Source organism: Citrus sinensis, chromosome 8 (assembly GCF_022201045.2).
Source record: "Citrus sinensis cultivar Valencia sweet orange chromosome 8, DVS_A1.0, whole genome shotgun sequence".
Lineage (NCBI taxonomy): Eukaryota > Viridiplantae > Streptophyta > Magnoliopsida > Sapindales > Rutaceae > Citrus > Citrus sinensis.
The window spans coordinates 20,080,121-20,100,139 of record NC_068563.1 but is presented as its reverse complement, the minus strand read 5'-3'; the positions used below and the strand labels follow the sequence as shown (position 1 = coordinate 20,100,139).

The following is a 20,019-nucleotide window of genomic DNA, read 5'->3' as shown; positions in this document are numbered from 1 at the left end:
GCGAAATAATTTGTTCAAGTATGGGCTTCATTTTATTTGCTATAGCCTTAGTGATAATTCTATAAATTACATTGCAAATGCTAATGGGTTTAAATTCAGTGACTTTTCGAGGCTTATGAACTTTCGGAATTAAAGCAATATAAGTGTGGTTTAACGAAGTTAAGTTACCTCGTTCATTCAGAATGTGTAAACAAGTTGAAACAACTCCACACTCCACTGCTTGCCAATGCTTCTGAAAAAAGACAGCAGGAAGTCCATCCGGACCAGGTGCCTTTGTGGGGCACATTTGGTTTAGAGCCTCCAAAATCTCCTCAGCTGTAAACAGCTGATTCAGATGATTCTTCATGTCTTCAGTTATCTTTGGCAGCAATCCATCTAAAGCAGCATCTATTTGAGCTAGGTTTGGCCTTGAAGAAGTGAAAATCTCTTGAAAGTACTCACAAAATTCTGCTTCCACCTTAGCTTCCTCTTCTGTCCAGTGTCCTTGTTTATCCTCGATCCCTCAAATTTTGTTCTTTCGCTTCCTTGCTGAAGCCTTTAAGTGGAAGAACTTTGTGTTTTTGTCCCCCTCTTTTAACCAGTCAGCCCTTGATATTTGCTTCCAGTACATTTCTTATCAACCAACAAATTATTGATTCTCCTCTCTAACTTTTTAATTTTATCTCCGCTGTCGTAATGTACAAAATTCTGTTTCAATCTTTTTAGCTGCTCCGTCATTTGCTTTAACTCATTTTCTCTTTCCCCGAACTCCTGCCTACTCCACCATTTAAGCTTAGCCATAGAACTTTTGGCGGATTTTTGAAATTGAAGTACTAGATTCCCGTATTTCCAATTCCATTGACTACTCCATTCCTCTTGAACAATGCTCTTGCACATATCATAGGCACTCCACATATCCTCATAATGAATCCTAAGAGGTGCATTCCTCTCATAACGGACGGTTTTACCTCTTTCTCGAACCTCCATCAACATTGGGCAGTGATCAGAGCTCACAGTTAAAAGGTTCATTGCTGCATAATCATAAAAGCTATTAACCCAATCCCTACTACACATAAACCTGTCCAATCTCTCATCAACAAGATGGAGGCCAAATCTCCGGTTAGACCAAGTAAAAGGGTAGTCTGTGCAACCTAAATCCACCAAATTACAGGCTTGAGCAGCCTCTTTAAAACCAGCCATCATACTCAAATTTCGATCTTTCCCACCACATTTCTCATTTGGGCTTAAAATTTCATTAAAATCACCAAAGCATAACCACGAGAGATTAGACAAACCTGACAGCCTTCGAAGCAGTGTCCAAGTGTGTTGTTTTTGCTACATTTCTGGGTGTCTGTATATCCCCGTGCATTTCAATTGCTTTCCATTCTCCAGCTGGACTACATCATCTATGTGGTGATTACTATATGAAGTGATAGTTACAAGGACCTCTGTGTTCCAACATAACACTAGCCCTCCTTTTAAGCCCATCATATTTACAGCAAAACAATTCTCAATACTTAGCCTTCTACACTCCTCTCTAGCTTGCACAGCCAACAACTTTGTTTCACAAAAAAAAAAAAAATTAGAGGTTTGTGCATTTGGAGAATATTCTTTACTTCTAGGCTCACCCGGGTATTCCCCAACCCCCGGACGTTCCAACTTAAAAGTTTCATGGCTCCCGGCGGGGCTGCTCACCAGCCACCGCCGATACATCCTCTTGCATTTCTGCTGCATCTTCACTTACCACATCTTCAGGATTTTCCCAGTTCAATGTAGTTTTAGCTATAGGGGAATATGACTGGGGTTTGTTAGTTAGAAGCTGACATGGTCTCGTGAGCTTTGATCTTTTCTTTTCCGGGCTTAGTTCACCACTCTCGGTTCTAGGCCTTTTAGGCACAAGCACCTCAGTTGAATTTTTTTCTCCACTTGTTGCATTTCTAGCTTTGGACTTCCACTTCTTCCTTTTGGGCTTCAGAGCAACATCCCTCAGCCCATTTATCTCTTCTTTGTTGTTATTCTCCTTTTGAGCTTGCATGGGCTTTTTGGTAATCCATTCCACAAAGTTTCCTCTCTCATTTTCAACCCCAGTTTCCTTCCCGCCACTCTTTCCCTCCTTTTTGCATGGTATTCTAGTTGGGTCCATGATATTAGCTATGTTAGCTTGCACCTTACTGCTTGTCAGCGTCTGCCTCAATTCTTCAGTATTGTGCATTGATTGCCCTTCACCTACTTCTACCACATGTTGTCCTCTCATTTGGTTTGTATTTTTGTTTTGCTCAGCATAGGTTGCCCCTAACCCGCTTCCACTAACCGGGTTGGGTTGCAAGTGTTGCAGTTGCTGTTGTTTCAGATTTGCAGGTGGAGAGTTTGGTTAATGGTGCTCTTTACTCCATCCCCCTTTGTCTCTATTAAGCTTTGCTCTCTCGGCTGCGGTTTTGGCCTTCAACCAACTCCCATATGGCAACTTATCCTTTGGCTGTCCTCGGTACTTAAGGCATTCTCTGTATTGGTGTCCTAGGATACCACAACAAAAGCAGAAGTCTGGCAATCTCTTATACACCACTGCCATTGGAGTCTTCTTCTTATCTTCTTCAATAAATAAGATCTTTTTAAGGGGTTGTGTAACGTTTACCGAAATTCTTAATCGAGCATATAGCCCGATGCACTCCCCATCATCATCTGTTTCAATCTCCTCAACATCTCCAATCTTCTCTCCAAACTTTTGGATTGCGCCTTTATGCATACAAATAAGGGGCACATTGTGGATTTGTACCCAAAAGGACGCATGTGTGAACTGCTGATCATTAACATCTTCTATGCCCTTCGGTTCTGTCATAACAATCAACGCACCAGCAAAGTGCCAAGGCCCTCCCGTGAACTTTTTTTTTCTTCTTCTGAGTTGAATTTGAAAATGAAAATGTTGTTTCCTACACTTTCCACCTTGAATTCTTTAATAGTTCTCCACACTTGTTGCAGTGCAGCTCTCAATCCTTCTGTGTTAATTCCTTTATTTAGCACAACTTTACCCACCAAACAATTTGCAGCAAGCTTCAAACCTTTTTCTTTCATGCTGCCTAACATCGTAATCTTATCTTTCTCCTCTTCCTGCAAAGTTATAGCACTGCACTTTGGAACGAGTTCTTCTGTATCCATGCTACAGACTGACTTAAAATAGACTATCAATAACGACTCTCAAATCAACTCACAACGCTCCCTTCTCCCCCTGCAATTACTCTTTAATTAATGCTTTACCAACTCACTACTCGTACCTTCTGTTGTTTCGTATGTTTTCTTTGAAATATCAACCCACTCAACAAGTGAGTGACCTATGAGAGTCATGGCAACTCATTTTCCTCTCATTCTTAGTACCCCTTTCAGAGAGAAAGAGAGCACTGTAGAAGAGAGACGTACTGTCTTCTTTTAAGTATGGTGACATTTGATTATGGACGCAAGTGATTTTTTTTTAGGAGCACTGATTACATCATCAAAGTACCATTAACATAGAAAATAGGGTATTGTTCTTATTATAACATCACTGTAATATACACACAATTTAAATTACAATATTTTTGTTTCCATTATGATGGTGTTTTTTTTTTTAAAAAGAAAGTAAGCCTTTCATTCAATCACAACATATCAAATACATTTTGAACATCAGCTGATATTGTTTCCAACCAGACAGAAGATGAATTTCTTCCTAAAGCAAACTTAATTAAGAAATGGGCATGAGCATTTTTATCATTTATATCACATTGTCTTGAAGCATATTGGACAATAACTTTCTGAAAATCTCTTGTCTGATTTCGGATCTCCAAAATTATGCTAAATATTGCTATTCTGCTGCCCTTGGTGTTGTTTGCTAACTAACTACCTCTAGGCAATCTGTCTCAATGATCAAAGAGATTAAGGCTGCTTCTCTCGCCACTTGACCCAACTGCACAACTTCAGCCTCATGATTGTGTTTTGTCAGTGGTCAACTATTGTTTTTTTTTTTTAAAGGGGACTGCAAATCCTTTTTCTCCAATTCAAATTTAGATGTCGCCTGATTTTTTAACTCATTAACATATTCTCAACACCCATCATTTACCGAATGTAAAACTTAACTAAATTTTAAATTTTGGAATTTACTCTTTATACCTATTTAAAGATGGGCGGGTCTCGGGAGTTACCCATTACTTTTCTTTTAAATTTGCAGAGTATTTTAATTAATTTAAAAATATCATTTTCAACTTATTAAAATGTCAATTTGAGCTATTATGTTGAAACCTATAACTCGTATATCCATTTCCAACTGTAGCCGCAGAAAGGCATATAAATATGAATTTGAACTTCTTCTTTTTTTCATATCTCGACTGCTATTACTTTGTTGTGATACAAATGTATGTTTTAACAATAACAACGGTGAAGTTTCCCAACTATTAACTTGCAATAAAAATAATTCAAAATGGTTGCATACGTTCATACATGTATTTAAAATGGCAGAAGTTTTAGAGACACAATTTTAAGCACAAATTTTTAGCCATTGGATCACACTTATTTCAATGGCATTCAATGGCTTAGATTTAGGCAAACATAAATTTCCTTTAATGCAAGTTTGATTAGCCGCTATTAATTAATTTTCTCGCTCTTTTTCACTCTCCTCGTTTTCTTCTCTAAAAAATCCCATCTTCCAAACCTCTAACTTCAAATAGAGTTGTAAAGGGCCAAACCCAGTAAGAAAGGACTCAAACAAACACAACTTTTTTTTAAAAAACATTATTGCTTTTATTTTTTGAGGAGGTTACTTTTTGCTTCGAATAAGATTGCGGCCAACATTAATAAACAATGGCAGTAATACTTGCTATACAATGGTTCTTTTTCCTTCTTTGAACGACATTTGACTTGATTTTAGAACGACGATTTTCAAGGAACGTAAAAATTTTATGGGATTGATAAATGTGTGAGGTTTAATTATATATATATTTTAATTGTATACAAGAGTAATGATATTATTTTTTATATTTCTTTTATCTTTTTTCTTGTCCGTGATGGAATCCCACCAATTTATTTTGATAAGGTGAAAGTTGTGAATGATGAAAAAGAACCATACTCTTCACTGTTTCTCACTTTGTTGTGGCTATATTTTCTCTTAATGGAATAAGAAACTTTAAATTATATAAATTTATCTCTGAAATTTTTCTGTCTCTCTCTCCCAATATATTGGTTATAATAAGAAAGAGATTTAAAATGAAGAGAGTAGAGAAAAAGTTAATAATATTCCATGGGATCCACTATTTTATTTTTAAAAAGAAATTTATGTCAGTCTTAATCTAAGCCATTGAAATAAGTGTGATCCAATGGCTCAAAACTTGTATTTAAAATTAATTTAAAATTGTCTCTTCAAGCTACCCTATTAAAAATGAGACGCTATTTATTTGTTCTACCTTGAATTATTCATTCAAGACATTTAGATAGAATGAATTATGATGACCCTAATAGGAGAAAAGAAATTGCTAAATTTATTTAGATGAAGGACGATTTAAAGAATAGAGATTGTCAATTTCTTTCATATTGAAATCAATATATATCATTTACTCTTTTTATTATTTTATAATAGTCAATAATCGCCTGACACAATAATTTTATAACATTATTGTTATTTTTAAATATATTTTATCCATAATTATTATAAATTAAATAAACCATATTGTTAAAAATTAAAATAAAAAATACAAGAATTAGAAATGAGAAAAATATGTTTTAGCGTGAATAAAAAATTGATAATAATATACTTTTCTTGTACGTTTTGTATCTTTTAAATATTTTGCTTTTAATAAATAGATATTTTATATTTTGAAATAACCTATTTATTCCTCTTTTGCTTTAAATATTTAGTGTTAGGGAGAGTTATAGTAAGAGAATAAAGAGTATATATTAATCTCAGTAGGAAAAAAATTGACAATTTCTCTTAAGAAAAAAGAGTGCCATATAAGATATTTATCTTATTTTATTTATTCAAGACATGATCCCACCCCATTGCGACCATAATTTAGCTGCACTTTATCCATTGTTTTAAAGGACAAATGTTGATCGTTAGTGTATCATGTATATAGTAATATTATTTCAAAATCAAATTTTTCTAATTTCAACAACAAACTTGTTCCCAACCCAAAAAAAAAAATTGTTTTACCAACCTCTTCTGTTTTCCACATTTTCCTCCACGCCACTATTGGAAAACTAAAAAAATTATCTTTTTTAACTCTTTTCGTGATATATATACTCACCTCTCTTAACTCATTAGGAGCAACCAAATCAATTTCTATATTTTCCAAAGAAAAATAGAAGGAGTATTATTATGGCTAAAATTACGATTGTAACCCTATTGATTATTGTATCAATGATGGGCATGGCATGTGCTCAAACAAAAGAATACATGGACAAATGCAAGGCGCAATGCATTCCATATTGTCAGAGTGAATATAAAAGAGATTGGGAAACATGTAATTATGCTTGTGAAGTCGTTTGTGCTAATCGGAAAGATGTTTTCTTCGGACATGGACCTCCGGCTATTGTTACCCGTTTGAAGCATGATTTTCACCCACCACCGCAGTAATTTTTAATTACTATGTCTTAATATAATATGGTGTGAGAATCCAATTAGTATAATATTTTTCACTTTCTATATTTTAATTTACTTTTTTTTTTGTAATAAAAATGAAGACAATTACGCGATTATCTCTTCCACTTATCATTGAGATAAAAGAATTGAATTCTACTCATATACTATATGTGTGCATTATTATCATTAGCTACAAGTATAAATATTTATCAGACTTTACACTTATAACTTTATATATGCGCTTTATGAACCTCTTATTAGGCGCTACTTGAGCCTAAACTCCGTTTGTTAAAGTTATGCAAATGCTAAAAAAATTTAGCTTACGCCATTCTGTTTTCACATCATCATAATGTTCATTCTTTTTCCAACATCAATCATTGTACCACCTAGCGACTTCAAATTGCTACATCTATTACCTTTAATCACAGCTTATTTAATACATCAAGTGTCATCAACAAAAAAGAGAAAAAAACTAATACTTATGAAACAAGGAATAATTGGCATTGGTTTACACAACAAAATCACAATAACATTGCCGAGAGAAATAGCAATATTTGAATTACAACAAAAAGTGAAGTAAGCTCTCAGAATCTGAAAGATTCTCTTGGGCTTTTTCCAGCTTCAATCTGACCAAATTTAGGTTCTGTTTGTGATTGATGTATTGTAACTTTTAAGCTACAACTATTGTGGAAAAAAAATTTATAACTATAAAATAAAAATTAATAATATGTGGTGAATAAAAATTTTGACAAAATTATTAAATATATAATAAATTTTTTATTATGCAAGTAAAAAATTACATCAACATAATTTCTAAGTTACAGCAACTAGTATTTACCAAACACTTTAGTACTGTAACTTTTACGTTACAGATGTACAATCTCAATCCCAAACGCACCCTTAAATCTTCAGGGACCTTAGATCTTCAGGGACCTTTATGCTAGCAAGATTCGACTGCTCTGTTTCTATGTCTGCAGAGGCAGCTTCTGCAGAACTAGAATTTTTTTCTTATGAATGAAGATCTTCAACTTGAGGACTGATGTGAGTTCCTTTATTCGCTTGAGAATTCCCACGACAGAGGCTAAATCCACTCTGCACATCCATTCTGGAAACATTCTCTCCAGACTTAAGATTTTCAAACTTGGAAATTTCTCCTATATCCTGCCCATTCAATGCTTGGAGAAATGGTTCAACTAATGTGATGTGCTGCTTTCCTCCATGAATTTCAACGAGCTTTTCTGGGCAATAAAACTTTCATCTTGCAATTACAATGAAGGACAAAATATAAACCTGGCCTTTTTGTTTCTTAATTAAAAAAAAATAAAATAAATAACTATATTTTCTCTCTCACAAAACTCTATTTACTCACACCTACACTCAGACATACGGATCATAGACGATTTTTTTCTTTCTCTCGCTTGCAAATGCTTTGCATCATTATTATCTCATTCTAACATCTCCAAAAAAATATCTGTTAAAGTTCAATACCCTCTAAAATTATGATAACGACACTTTTTTAAATTGGCTCTTGAGATCACGAAAGTCGAATTTGGTGGGATGAGTTTCCAGATAAATCACCAACAAAATTAAGGACGGTGGATGGAGAAGAAAAAGAAAATAAAAACTGCTTCTATGGGTTCTTTAGAGAGAGAAATTGTTATTTGAAAGAAGGGCATATTTAGAATTAAGGTGAATGCTATTATTAATAGGAAATTTTACAATATTATTTAACCATAGACCTATTTGAACTCACTAAATTCGTTTCTACACCTATTTTAAAAAATAAATATTTTTTTAAAATTCTAAAATCTCAAAATTGCTCATTAATCCATTTTCTTCTCTATCTCACTGTGCATTTGTTCTCTTTCTACCATCACTTCTTTCAAATTAAACTCTCACTTTCACTCTCATTTAGCCATGGGCTATTTTTCTTCTTTATTTTGATTGCATCTTCTTTGTGTCATTTGAAGTGCAACATTTGTTGATTGTATTTTTAAATTGGCATTGAGATTTATAACTCTAGGCAATTCTTACAATAAACTGTTCTATTCAAAGAGGTTTGTACAAATAGGGGATCTTTCTTCTTCTAAGAATTTTCTCTTGTGAAATCAAAATGAAAACGGAAATGAGAATATGGTAGTAATGTAATGAAAATTTAGGAAAATTTACCTATCTGGCCACTTTCATAGAATCAATATCAAAATTAACTTTACAATAAAATTTCTTACCATAATAGCCATATACACTCATTTTGAATCAAATTACCCTTAAAACAAACCAAACAAATCCAAAACAACTAGTTCATTGCCTAAGATCATTGCCCAAATCTTATCATCGCCCGCATTTCCTACATTGCCTGTCACAACCTATATCATCACAATCACAGCATTATAGTCCTCATCGTCAGCGACATAGCCCCATTGACAATAGTATATGAAGACTAGTTCCAACTCAAAGGTTCAGTTTCCTCACACTATCACAATAAGCTTCAAGGGTAATTTTTAAAAACCTCCCCTGAGGTTTGAGGTTGTTGCAAATAAATGGCCAAGATTGGTTTTATTTGCTAAAATATGGTCATGATGCACCTTGACGGGGTAATAATGGGAAATGGTAGTAAAAGTTGCTATTTCTTCAATTTTTTTTTTGTGTGCATGTAACAGCCTATTAGTTCCTATGTACAATGCAGTAAAACAAACATCTCATTTGCTGCATGTTGCCGTGGGCTTATAATGTTGAAGCCTTTGATTGTAAAGGAGCTTTATATGGAAGTTTGCTGGAAAACGGTCATGATGCATTTGAATGGGTAATGAATGAAATCTGTAGTGAAGGTTGCTATGTAGGTCCATTCAAAATTCATTTTGTGTAGTAATAGAGTGTTAAACCTTTTATTTTATAATGAGAGGTGTTGAATTGTTGTTTTCTTTGTTGGATGCTCAATAATGCAATGTATTTCAAAATGATTATTTAAGATTTTGGATTTCTGTAAATTGAAAAAAAATAGAGATTGGTGAGCTCGTTTCATGTTAATTTCTTCATCCTTTCCAATTGAAACGATCTAGGATGACATTATTTTTCTTGAACACTTGTCCATCAATATTATTCTTTCTTTGTCCATTTGAATGGCTTTATCCCGCACTTACATGTTTTGCACATTGCACAAATTCAAATTAGCGGCATATAATGTACCTGGATTTGCATGCTATTAGGAGGTCATTGCTTAAAGATTCCCATGTCCATTCTTAGTACTATATGACTTGATCTCGATGAACAGGTGACAAGTTTGTTGGGGAGTACATTGGGCTCACTATCTTGATTTAGTTGCAAATATGTTAGCATTTGATGATCAACGTTGGTCAAAGTTCACATTTTCAGTTTTGCTGGTCAACTCAAGTAGATGGTGAACTGTATAACTCTTGACCATGTGTTAAAATGCCAATGTATTTGGCTTTTAAACTTAGGCAGTGAGGACATCTGATCCCTCACAATCTAGATTCATTATGTGCATCAAAACTTTTTTTTTTGGACAAGTATTAAAACTTTTTTGAATGATAACACGAAGCAAAAGTGAACTTGCTGCAAGCTAGGGTGGTTACATTTGTTAACCATCAATTGTTGTTTGAACTTGCAGATTGTTTTCGGATGATTTTTTTTTCTAGTAATTTCTTATTTTAAATCCTATCGTTTATATATGTTTGTGTATATGTGGTGGGTTGGAGGCTCCATTAAAATTTCAGAAATTGGTGAGGGTAAAAATGTCAAAAATGGAGTTGTGATTTTTGCGCAAAAATCTTAGCATTTTTCTATAGTTATGTCAGTCTATAAATTGTTATCAGGGACAATATTAACTTTTCACAATCAACCAACGGTCAATGAAAAAGCTAACTAGTAGTAGGGATTTTTTTTCAAATAAACCAATCTTGTCCCTCTACAAACCTCAAGGGAGGTTTTTAAAAATTACCCTAAGTTTCAATTAATTGATGCATTATTGTTGATAGATGAGCAATGTTAGGATATGTATTGGCATGAACAATTCAAAATTTTCTTAAGATTAATATTAGTAAAATATTGCACACTAGGTGTTTGTTAAAATACCTCTAAGAAAGTTTTTTAATTATCTCGATAAATTTGCTAAGTTACTCCCCTTATTATGCACTCTTTAGTACCAAAAGCACTTATTACAATGAATTTTACACTTATGGAATTGTTATGCTCTTTGCGGAATCATATATTTTCTTTTCATATTTTAGTACATTGGTTTGGGCAAAATACAAGTGATGGTTATCATCGCTTGCATTGACATGGGCAATAGAATCCATCGCCCTGTCCTAAATGTATATATTTTTTTAATTTGTTCAAATATTATTCTAATATTCGTGGTATTTAATGTTGGGAAAGGGACTACCACAGCAGTTGCAAATTAAGTGGAAACAAAACTCTTTCCTTATTTGTGTGATTAAAAGAGGATGTGTATCACAAATAAATAAACAGAAAAATAAACTACTAAAATCCAAAACAATAAATCAACCATAAGAGAGACAATTTTTTACATGAAAAACCCAAAGTGGGAAAAATCACGGGATCGTAGTCCAATAAAATCTTTCACTATTTTAATGGGATTACCGTACAAATTCTTCTCTAGATGACATTAGAGGCTAACAACATCAAGAACTTAACGTTCTTACTTACAGTAACAGCCTAATATATATCTCTCTAACAAGTGAGTATCTCAAATAACAGCCAACGAGAGGATAAATTAAAAATCAAGACTAGTAGGATTGTAGAAAGCGATGCTAGGAACTTACCCTCACAATTTGAGAGAAAACAGAATTAAGTTCGCCTTCTAATCGTCTAATCAAAGATTGAAATCCTAACCCCCAAATATAATCTCACGCTAGTGTTCTCTCTCTCATCTTTTATTCACTTGTCTTTTTTGCGATTGTAAAACTAGGGCTGCTGTTTACTTTTTAAAGCCAAATTTCATGGCAAATTTCATCCAACTCCAAAACTTAACATTAATTACACATCAAGTAAGTCCTTTTGAACTTTGGGCTTTTGGGCCCCAAATGAGATGGACCCAACAAATCTCCTCCTCCAGATCATTTGAGGGGCACCGCCAAGCCCGCTTTCTGCATACAACTTTTCAGCTTCTCTTTGGGCAATGGCTTTTGTCATTATATCAAGTTGCAATTGTTTCTTCTTAAGCACGTCTCGTATTCAATGATGTGGTAAAGAATGAGGTCCTTAAACTACTAGATGTATGAATCATTTATCCTATGTCTGATAGTAAATGAGTAAGTTCAACACAAGTAGTACCAAAGAAATCTGGAATAACCGTTGTAAAAAAATGAAAAAGGTGAACCAATTCCAACACGAATTCCATCTAGTTGGCGCATGTGCATTGATTACAGAAAATTAAATGATGCCACAAGAAAATATCATTTTCCTCTTCCATTTTTAGACCAAATTCTCAAAACAGTAGCTGGACATCCCTACTATTGCTTTCTTAATGGCTACTCTGGCTATTATCAAATCCCTATAGCCTTAGAAGACCAAGAAAAGACCACATTCATATGCCCATTTAGAACATTTCCATTTAGGAGAATGCCCTTTGAACTTTGTAATGCTCCTGCAACATTTCAAAGGTGCATGCTAAGCATTTTTAGTGACATGGTTGAAAATTGTCTAGAGGTCTTTATGGATGATTTAACTGTATTTGGCAATTCTTTTGATACATGTCTTGATAATCTAGAAAACGTTTTGGAAATGTGCAAAGAAAAATGACTAGTTTTAAACTGGGAAAAATGTAATTTCATGACCATTTCTAGAATTGTCTTGGGTCATGTTGTGTCTTCAAAAGAAATTGAAGTTGACAAAGCCAAAGTTGAAATCATTTCAAAATTACCCTCATCAAAGACAATTAGAGAAGTCCGTTCCTTTTTAAGACATGCAGGATTTTATAGGAGGTTTATAAAAGACTTTAGTGACATATCTAGACCATTTTGTAACCTCCTAATAAAAGACACACATTTTGAATGGACTGAAGATTGTCAACAAGCTTTTAAAGGAATAACTACTCTTTTGCTTTCAATAGTGCTCAAATGAATTACACTACAACTGAAAAAGAACTACTTGTTGTGATATTTGCATTGGATAAATTTCGTTCGTATTTAATTGGTTCATCCACTATTGTTTATTCTGATCATGCTACTGTGAGATAATTAATGTCGAAACAGGATGCCAAACCAAGGTTGATACGATGGATTTTGCTACTTCAAGAATTTAACTTGACAATCAAGGAAAAAAAGGGCGCTGAAAATGTTATTGCAGATCATCTTTCAAGACTTACGAATGAATTTTCAATTGAAACAACACCCAAATATAATTTTTTCCCTGATGAATTTTTATTTTCTATAAACAAAATACTTTGGTATACTAATATTGTTAATTATCTTGCAACAGGTGAAATGCCATGTGACTGGAGTTCCCAGGACAAGAAAATTTTTTTAACAAAAGTGAAAAGCTTTTACTGGGATGATCCATATCTGTTCAAGTACTGCTCTAATCAAATTTTTCGAAGATGCATACCAGACGACAAGGTAAGTAAGGTCGTTCAATTTTGCCATTCTGAAGCATACGGTGGCCATTTTTCTTCAAAAAAGACAGCTGCAAAAATATTGCAATGTGGATTTTATTGGCCTACATTATTTAAAGATTCACATGCATTCTCTAAAATGTGTAAGAATTGTCAAATGGTAGGGTCTATTTCAAAGCGAAACATGATGCCTTTAAACCCCATCCTTATCATTAAAATGTTTGATCATTAAGGAATTGATTTTATGGGCTCTTTTCCATCATCATTTGGATTTGTATACATTATGGTTGCTGTTGATTATGTTTCAAAATAGATCGAGGTAATTCCTTGTCGGCACAATGATCACAAGATTGTGATCCGCTTTTTAAAAAAATATATTTTGAGCAGATTTGGAATACCTTGAGCCATTATCAGTGATGGAGGTAAGCATTTTTGTAATAAGTCATTTGAGTCATTAATAAAAAAATATAGAATTACACATAAGGTTGCTACCCAAATCGTAAAGATTGGTCTCTTCGATAACTGATGCACTTTGGGCATACCGTACTGCTTTTAAAACATCTTTAGGAATGTCACCCTATCGGCTTATTTATGGAAAATCTTGCCACTTACCAGTTGAACTTAAACATAAATCATTTTAAGCCATTAAAGCTTTTAATTCAAATCTTGATGATGCTGGTAATGTGCGTAAATTACAAATAAATGAACTTGAGGAATTAAGGAATGATGCATATGAGAATTCTAGAATTATTAAGGCAATAACTAATTTTTTTCATGACAAAAGAATTTTTCAGAAAACATTTGAAATTGGTCAAAAAGTGTTGCTTTATAATTCTCGTCTTCATTTATTTCCACGGAAGTTAAACTCAAAGTGGAATGGTCCATTTGTTGTAAAAAATGTCTATCCATATGGAGTCGTAGAAATTGAGAATCCAAAAGATGGTGTCACATTTAAAGTTAATGGCCAAAGATTGAAACCATATATGGAATACCAACCATGTGAAGCAGATACCAAAATCAATTTGAGTGACTCACCAAATTTTGATTAAGCCTTTTCATTTTAACGTTTTGTGAATTTGATTTACTGTTACTTTATCATTTGAATTGTTTGATTTTTTTCCTTTTCCCTATGTCTTGAATGGAGTGCATTGCATTATTTTAATTGTGTGTTGTTTGACAATTGTGATTTAGCTCACCAAATTTTTATTCTTGTCATGAGGAAATTGCTAGTTGCTCTGATTTTGTAAAATTTCACCTGAGGAAATTGCTCTGATTTTGTAAATCACATTCCATTTGGGATCTACAATCACCAGAGTTAGTATCCCACGTGAAAGATTTAGAAAGAAAACTCAAGAAAATAGAGGATGATATTTATAATCTGTAATTGGAATTGGAGGTAAATTTAATAAAAGGACGAACGTGAATTACATTCCTTGTGTGTTTTTGTTTTATTTTGTTGTTGTTCTTCACTTTTGATTTGATTTTGCATATTTGATTCATTTTCTTTTGATTCACTCTCCTGTATAAATGGCAGATAACGGTACTCCGTGACTTTTTAAGTCAGTATTCTCAGTTTTTCACAATAACTGAAACCTCAATGTCAAGCATGGAAGAAATACAATGAAAATTGCATCTACATTTTTCTTCTCTCCCTCAAAATACTCTTAACAAGATTTACAAAACTCGTTGTGAACGACTGCGTTTGTTAATGATCAATGGGATTACTACTGACATTCGCTGGTTAATTGAAGTAAAGGTCCGATTGGCAGGTGAGTTTTCTAATCCATTCATTTCCTACATGCCTGGTTTTGGTAAAAGTACATTTGCTAAGAAAAGAAGAGCTAAGCGACTTGGCTCTGAATGTTCTCACTATGTAAGACTTGCTTGAAAAAAGCCACGTTGTAAAACTTTAGGAATGGTTCCTGTAAATCGTGAAGATAAAATCAAATTCATTAAGGATGGCATGAGTAAAAAATCATTGGATGATATTTTACGATCTTTTGAGACGCATCCGAGCGGATATGTTCAATGTGAAATTCAAAATTTGTGGAAGTTGTTCCAAAAGGAAAGTGCACAGTTTAGTCTTGGGAATCTGACTCTAAAAGACCATGTTTTCTAGTTTATAAAAAAACTGGATGGGAAGCCTATCCTCAACCCATAGAGGGCGTTCAAGCCGTTACTAGACGTAAAACCAGAGGAAGATGTGAGCCACAATCACAACCACTAGTAAATATCTTTTTATTTTACTGTTCTTTTATCTTTTGCATTATTATTATTATTGTGCGTTTTTTTTATCTAATCACTATTTGTTTTTTCTTTTCACTGTTTGCCTTTGAATTATTAAACTAAAAGCTTCACGCGTCATTTGACAAACACACCATCTCATTTACATATGTATATCATTATTTCTGTCACCAAGATCCTTAAATAGAAGCTCTTTTCAAGCACTCACAAATTGTTTCTTTTTAGAATTGTTCTAATGGCAGCAACTTCAAGCAGTCAACTTAAAAACATTTGTGTACTTTTTGGATTTCGCTATAGAAAGTATAAGGAGTTCTTTTAGGCAGCCATAGATCTTGGTCATGCTATAACAGAGAGGAAACTACATCTTATCTATGGAGAAGATGGCCGAGGGTTATCAAAGCTTGTTTCTGAGCTGTTTTAGTTCGAGGAAGCCAAGTGTTAGGCATTATTCCAAAAGCCTTAAAACCTTTAGGATGTCTACTAGACCCACCAACTGGAGAATAGTTAGTTGTCTCAGGTATGCAAGAAAGAATATCTGAAATGTTAAATTATGATGACGCTTTCATTTTCTTGTCAGGAGATCTTGCAACTTTAAAGACGCTAATTACATTTGCTTCTTGGGCCCATTTGAATATTCATTAAAAATTCATCGGTTTGTTAAATGTTAATAACTTTTATGATAGCTTAAGAACATTTCTTAATCATGCAATTAAAAATTATTTCATTCCGTCCTCAGCGAAAAAACTCTTGATTTATGCTCCTACTGCTAATGAGTTACTTGATCTTTTACAAGCTTACAAACCAAAGCCAGATCCTATGACTTTAGCGTTAGATTGGGCAACTGAGGAAGATGGCAGTAACTCTCGTAAAAAGTGTAAATTAGATTTAACACTTCGTTTGTAAATATTTCCAGCAGTGGCGAGGTGATATCTTCTAAACTCTACTCCTTTCTTTAGACATTGAGGACAATGTCTCCTTCAGGTTGAGGGGAGGGAATAGTTGACAATTGTGGAATGTCTCAGTCCTGGTGATGTTTTTACTAATTTTTGTTGTAAAGACTAACTTTGGATAAAAAATTTGAGTCGAAGATGGTAGAATATAGAATGTAATGTCTCTTGAAACGCATCTTCTTAAATTTAGTGTTTTGTTTTCCCAAAAAAAAAAAATTTGTTTTCTAACTTTTTTCTTTCTTTCTTTTTCTCTTTTTCTCTTAATTATCTCTTTTAAGTTTCTGCAATCAGTCCCAAATTTTTAGTATTTTCTCTATAAAAAAAAGATTTCTTTTTCGATGTGATCTTTTAACATTGGATAACATGATGATTTTCAAATTTTGGTATTTGTATTATCTTTGGCCTTTAGTTATGTTACACTATATTTTCCCCTTTGCATATTGAAACGTAAATTGAGAAATTGAATGAGTGAAATTGATTAAGCCATTTGGAGAAATGTACATGTTATGAAAAGTCCAAGCGAGTTTTTGAGTTTATTATCCTTGGAGAGTAACTATGTTTGTCTATACAGCTTCACAATTTATTGTACAAGATCTCAATATTTTCTTTAAAATTTTTTTTTTCCTTTGATAACCTATTATCTTATCCCACTCCAAAGTGGAGTATCACCTTATATTTTATGTTTTCTACCACCCAATTATGTTTTAAAATAGGGATGATTATGTATTCTTAATAATGGTGCTATAAAAAAAGAGAATAAAAAAGAAAAAAATCCAAGCGAAAAAAAAAGCACATTGATACCTCCAAAAAGTCTCCTATTTTTCAAACATATATTTTTGTTTTCTCTATTACCTTTTTTTGTTAGTCATAATCATAGCTTACGTTACGTCCTAATAAAACTCCTTTATTTTAGGGAACTATAGTATGAAGTAAAGCTGGTGATATGGACTAAAAGATGTGGTGATGCATAAAAATAAAATAAATTTTTTCAGTAATTCCTTGGACTTGAGATCATTTTATTTCTAAGCTGTGGGCATTATTTTTTCATCTTGGTGAGAACGTGTGATATTGTTTTATTATTCTCTCAAATTTACCATATTTTTTAGAGTGACAATTTAATTTGGGGAATATCTTCTTTTGAAAGAGTCACTCTTAATCGTGAGATTTTGGGGTTTGACGTATCATTCTTAAAAATGGCTTGATTAATGTAGCTCTAATAATTGATCATTTTAGAGGATTTTACTGAACTATTTTATGAGGGTGTGATTTTCTTTAGGCTAAAGATAATGCTTATACTTTTATTTGATTGTTATCATTGATCCGATGAAAGAAGTGAACACAATAAAAAAAAAATCAATTTGGTTTTGAAATTTCTCTAAATTTTTATCGCTTAAATTACTAGGGCCTAGCAATACACTGGTTGGGGGGTGTGATTAACACTAAAAAGTGTACGTGTAATAAAGATAAAATTATTAGTTTTACTTGTGTCGATTAATGCACTCATTATTTCTAAATTATCTTAATACTCCCCAAAAATATTTTTATGTTAAATTAATTCGCAATATGTTAATTTTTATCTTGTAAATATTTTTCAGGAATAAAGATGGAATTAGAATTGAAAGCGGGAACAAAGAAAAACTATTGAAGCACAATTGAGGAGATGTAATAATAAAAAAAATATAAAAATAAAAAATAAAAAGAACAAAAGGACAAAAAAAAAAAAAGGCAACCATGCTTTGGTTGCTTGTGATGGTAAGGAGGCCGTCACGCCTCCTGGCCATCACATTTCTCAACATTCATTTAATTTATAAAAAAATAAAATAATAATAAAATAATAAATGAAATAAGAATAAAAAGAATGAAGAGGAGGTGATTGTTGCTTATAAAAGCCGACGAAGCCAGAAGCTAGGGGGGGATTTTCTGAGAGAGAATAGCCAAGGGTGTAGCTGAAGATTTCTTTCTTTCTTTGTTTCTTTTCTTGTTTCCATTTGTATCAATTTTCTTTGTAATATATTTTCAAATGTTTATTAAATAAAAAGAGCGTTGTGTTTTCTTTCAATATGAGTGGCTAATTTTATTAAGTTGAGGTGAATGGTGAAACTCAATGTTTCAAACTATTAAATTTATTATTTTCTCAAATGAGTTTTTAAGTTTATTTTATTATTTTCTAGTTATTTTTATATCATGTTAATTTATAAATCTCACTAGATTTTATGGTATTTTGACATAATGTCGACACATTAATTGTAACACATTAGGTACTTTATTTCATATTTATCCACACACATAGTTAGTTGAGAATTAAATGATATAATAATTAACTGGTAAAAGTGAGGCTAAAAATGAGAGAGTATTAAAATTATAGTTTGAATAATGAGAGTGAATCCCATAGCCTTAGCTTATTTTTAAATCAATTTCAAATAATGTCTTTGCCCCGCAATTAATTTTTTTTGTTTTAAATTGAATACTAGATTTTAAATTCCCTGTGGTTCGACCCCGGACTCACCGGGTTATATTATAACTAGACACTCTTATACTTAAGAGTAATAACACTTTTGAGTCGTGTCACATCTCCATCATCAACCATTCCCAAAGCGCATCATTTTTTAAATCCATAATCCTAACAACTATAGGGTACATATGGTTATTCCTATCCAAGCTTGTTTCAACTAACAAGATTCCTTGGTATTTACCTTTTAGATGAGATCATCCATTGCAATCTCTCATCTGATTGATAGTATAAAACTTTTGATGCAAGATTTAAGACCATGAAAATAATACAAGAAATTATTATCGTTATCAACTGAAAGTCGAATTAGTATACTGTTGTTTAGCTCTTACAAGACATAAAAATATTAGGAAGTTAATTATATGACTCTCTCATGTCTCTTCAGATCGACTTCAAGGTCTTTTTCTTTACTTTGATATGCTTGCTGGTACGATGATCATTCTTCTTATCTGGAATAATATCCTTTGGAGTGCGTATTTACTTGGTATCAAGAGACATTTACTTCAAAATTTCATTGGTAACTGACTTTTTACTTGATAATGACCATTATGTAAAATATCATTTTGACAAGTGCACACGATGTCATCTCTCACTAACCATTACACATTCTCCTTTTCATTCTCCCTCATTCCTTAAAGTCACAATTTACATGTCTTCTCAGCTTAATAGGACTCCCAAAGTATGTTTGTGACCTATTCACCTCAAACTTGTCCCTAATGGAAAAATTGCTAAACTTCGAGGATAATAGTTCTTTCATGCTGAATAACTACAACACATAAACACCACTTAAATTACAGTGTTTAATTATAAGCATATAAAAAGCTACCTAGTCTGACAGTGTAACAGAAACCTCCAATTTTAGCTGGTCATCGAAGTCGGTACTACGACTTGACTTTCGCTATTGGAACTAGAGGTGACGACATGTGGTTCATTATCTTCCTAACACTAATGCGTAGCTTCTATATCGTCTAATGAACATAATCATGAAATGGAGAGTAGCTTTTTATAGTTATAAACCTTTGTTCTTCAATATCGAGGAAAAAGCTGTCAGCATAGTTTGCCATGAATCCATAACCAAATGTGCTTTCAAAGGCTCACAATCAAATTGACAGCATCAAAGAACTAAAATTTATCGAGACTGCATAAA

The 20,019-nt window shown here is 32.9% G+C and overlaps 1 protein-coding gene across 1 annotated transcript; it reads right to left on the bottom strand.

The window, feature by feature from the left end:
• Nucleotides 1-573: 573 nt before the first annotated feature.
• Nucleotides 574-1,179, bottom strand: LOC127899385 (uncharacterized). The gene has a single exon (XM_052432749.1). The coding sequence runs from the start codon at nucleotides 1,177-1,179 to the stop codon at nucleotides 574-576; it is 606 nt and encodes a 201-aa protein (XP_052288709.1).
• Between the last annotated feature and the right edge of the window lie 18,840 nt (nucleotides 1,180-20,019).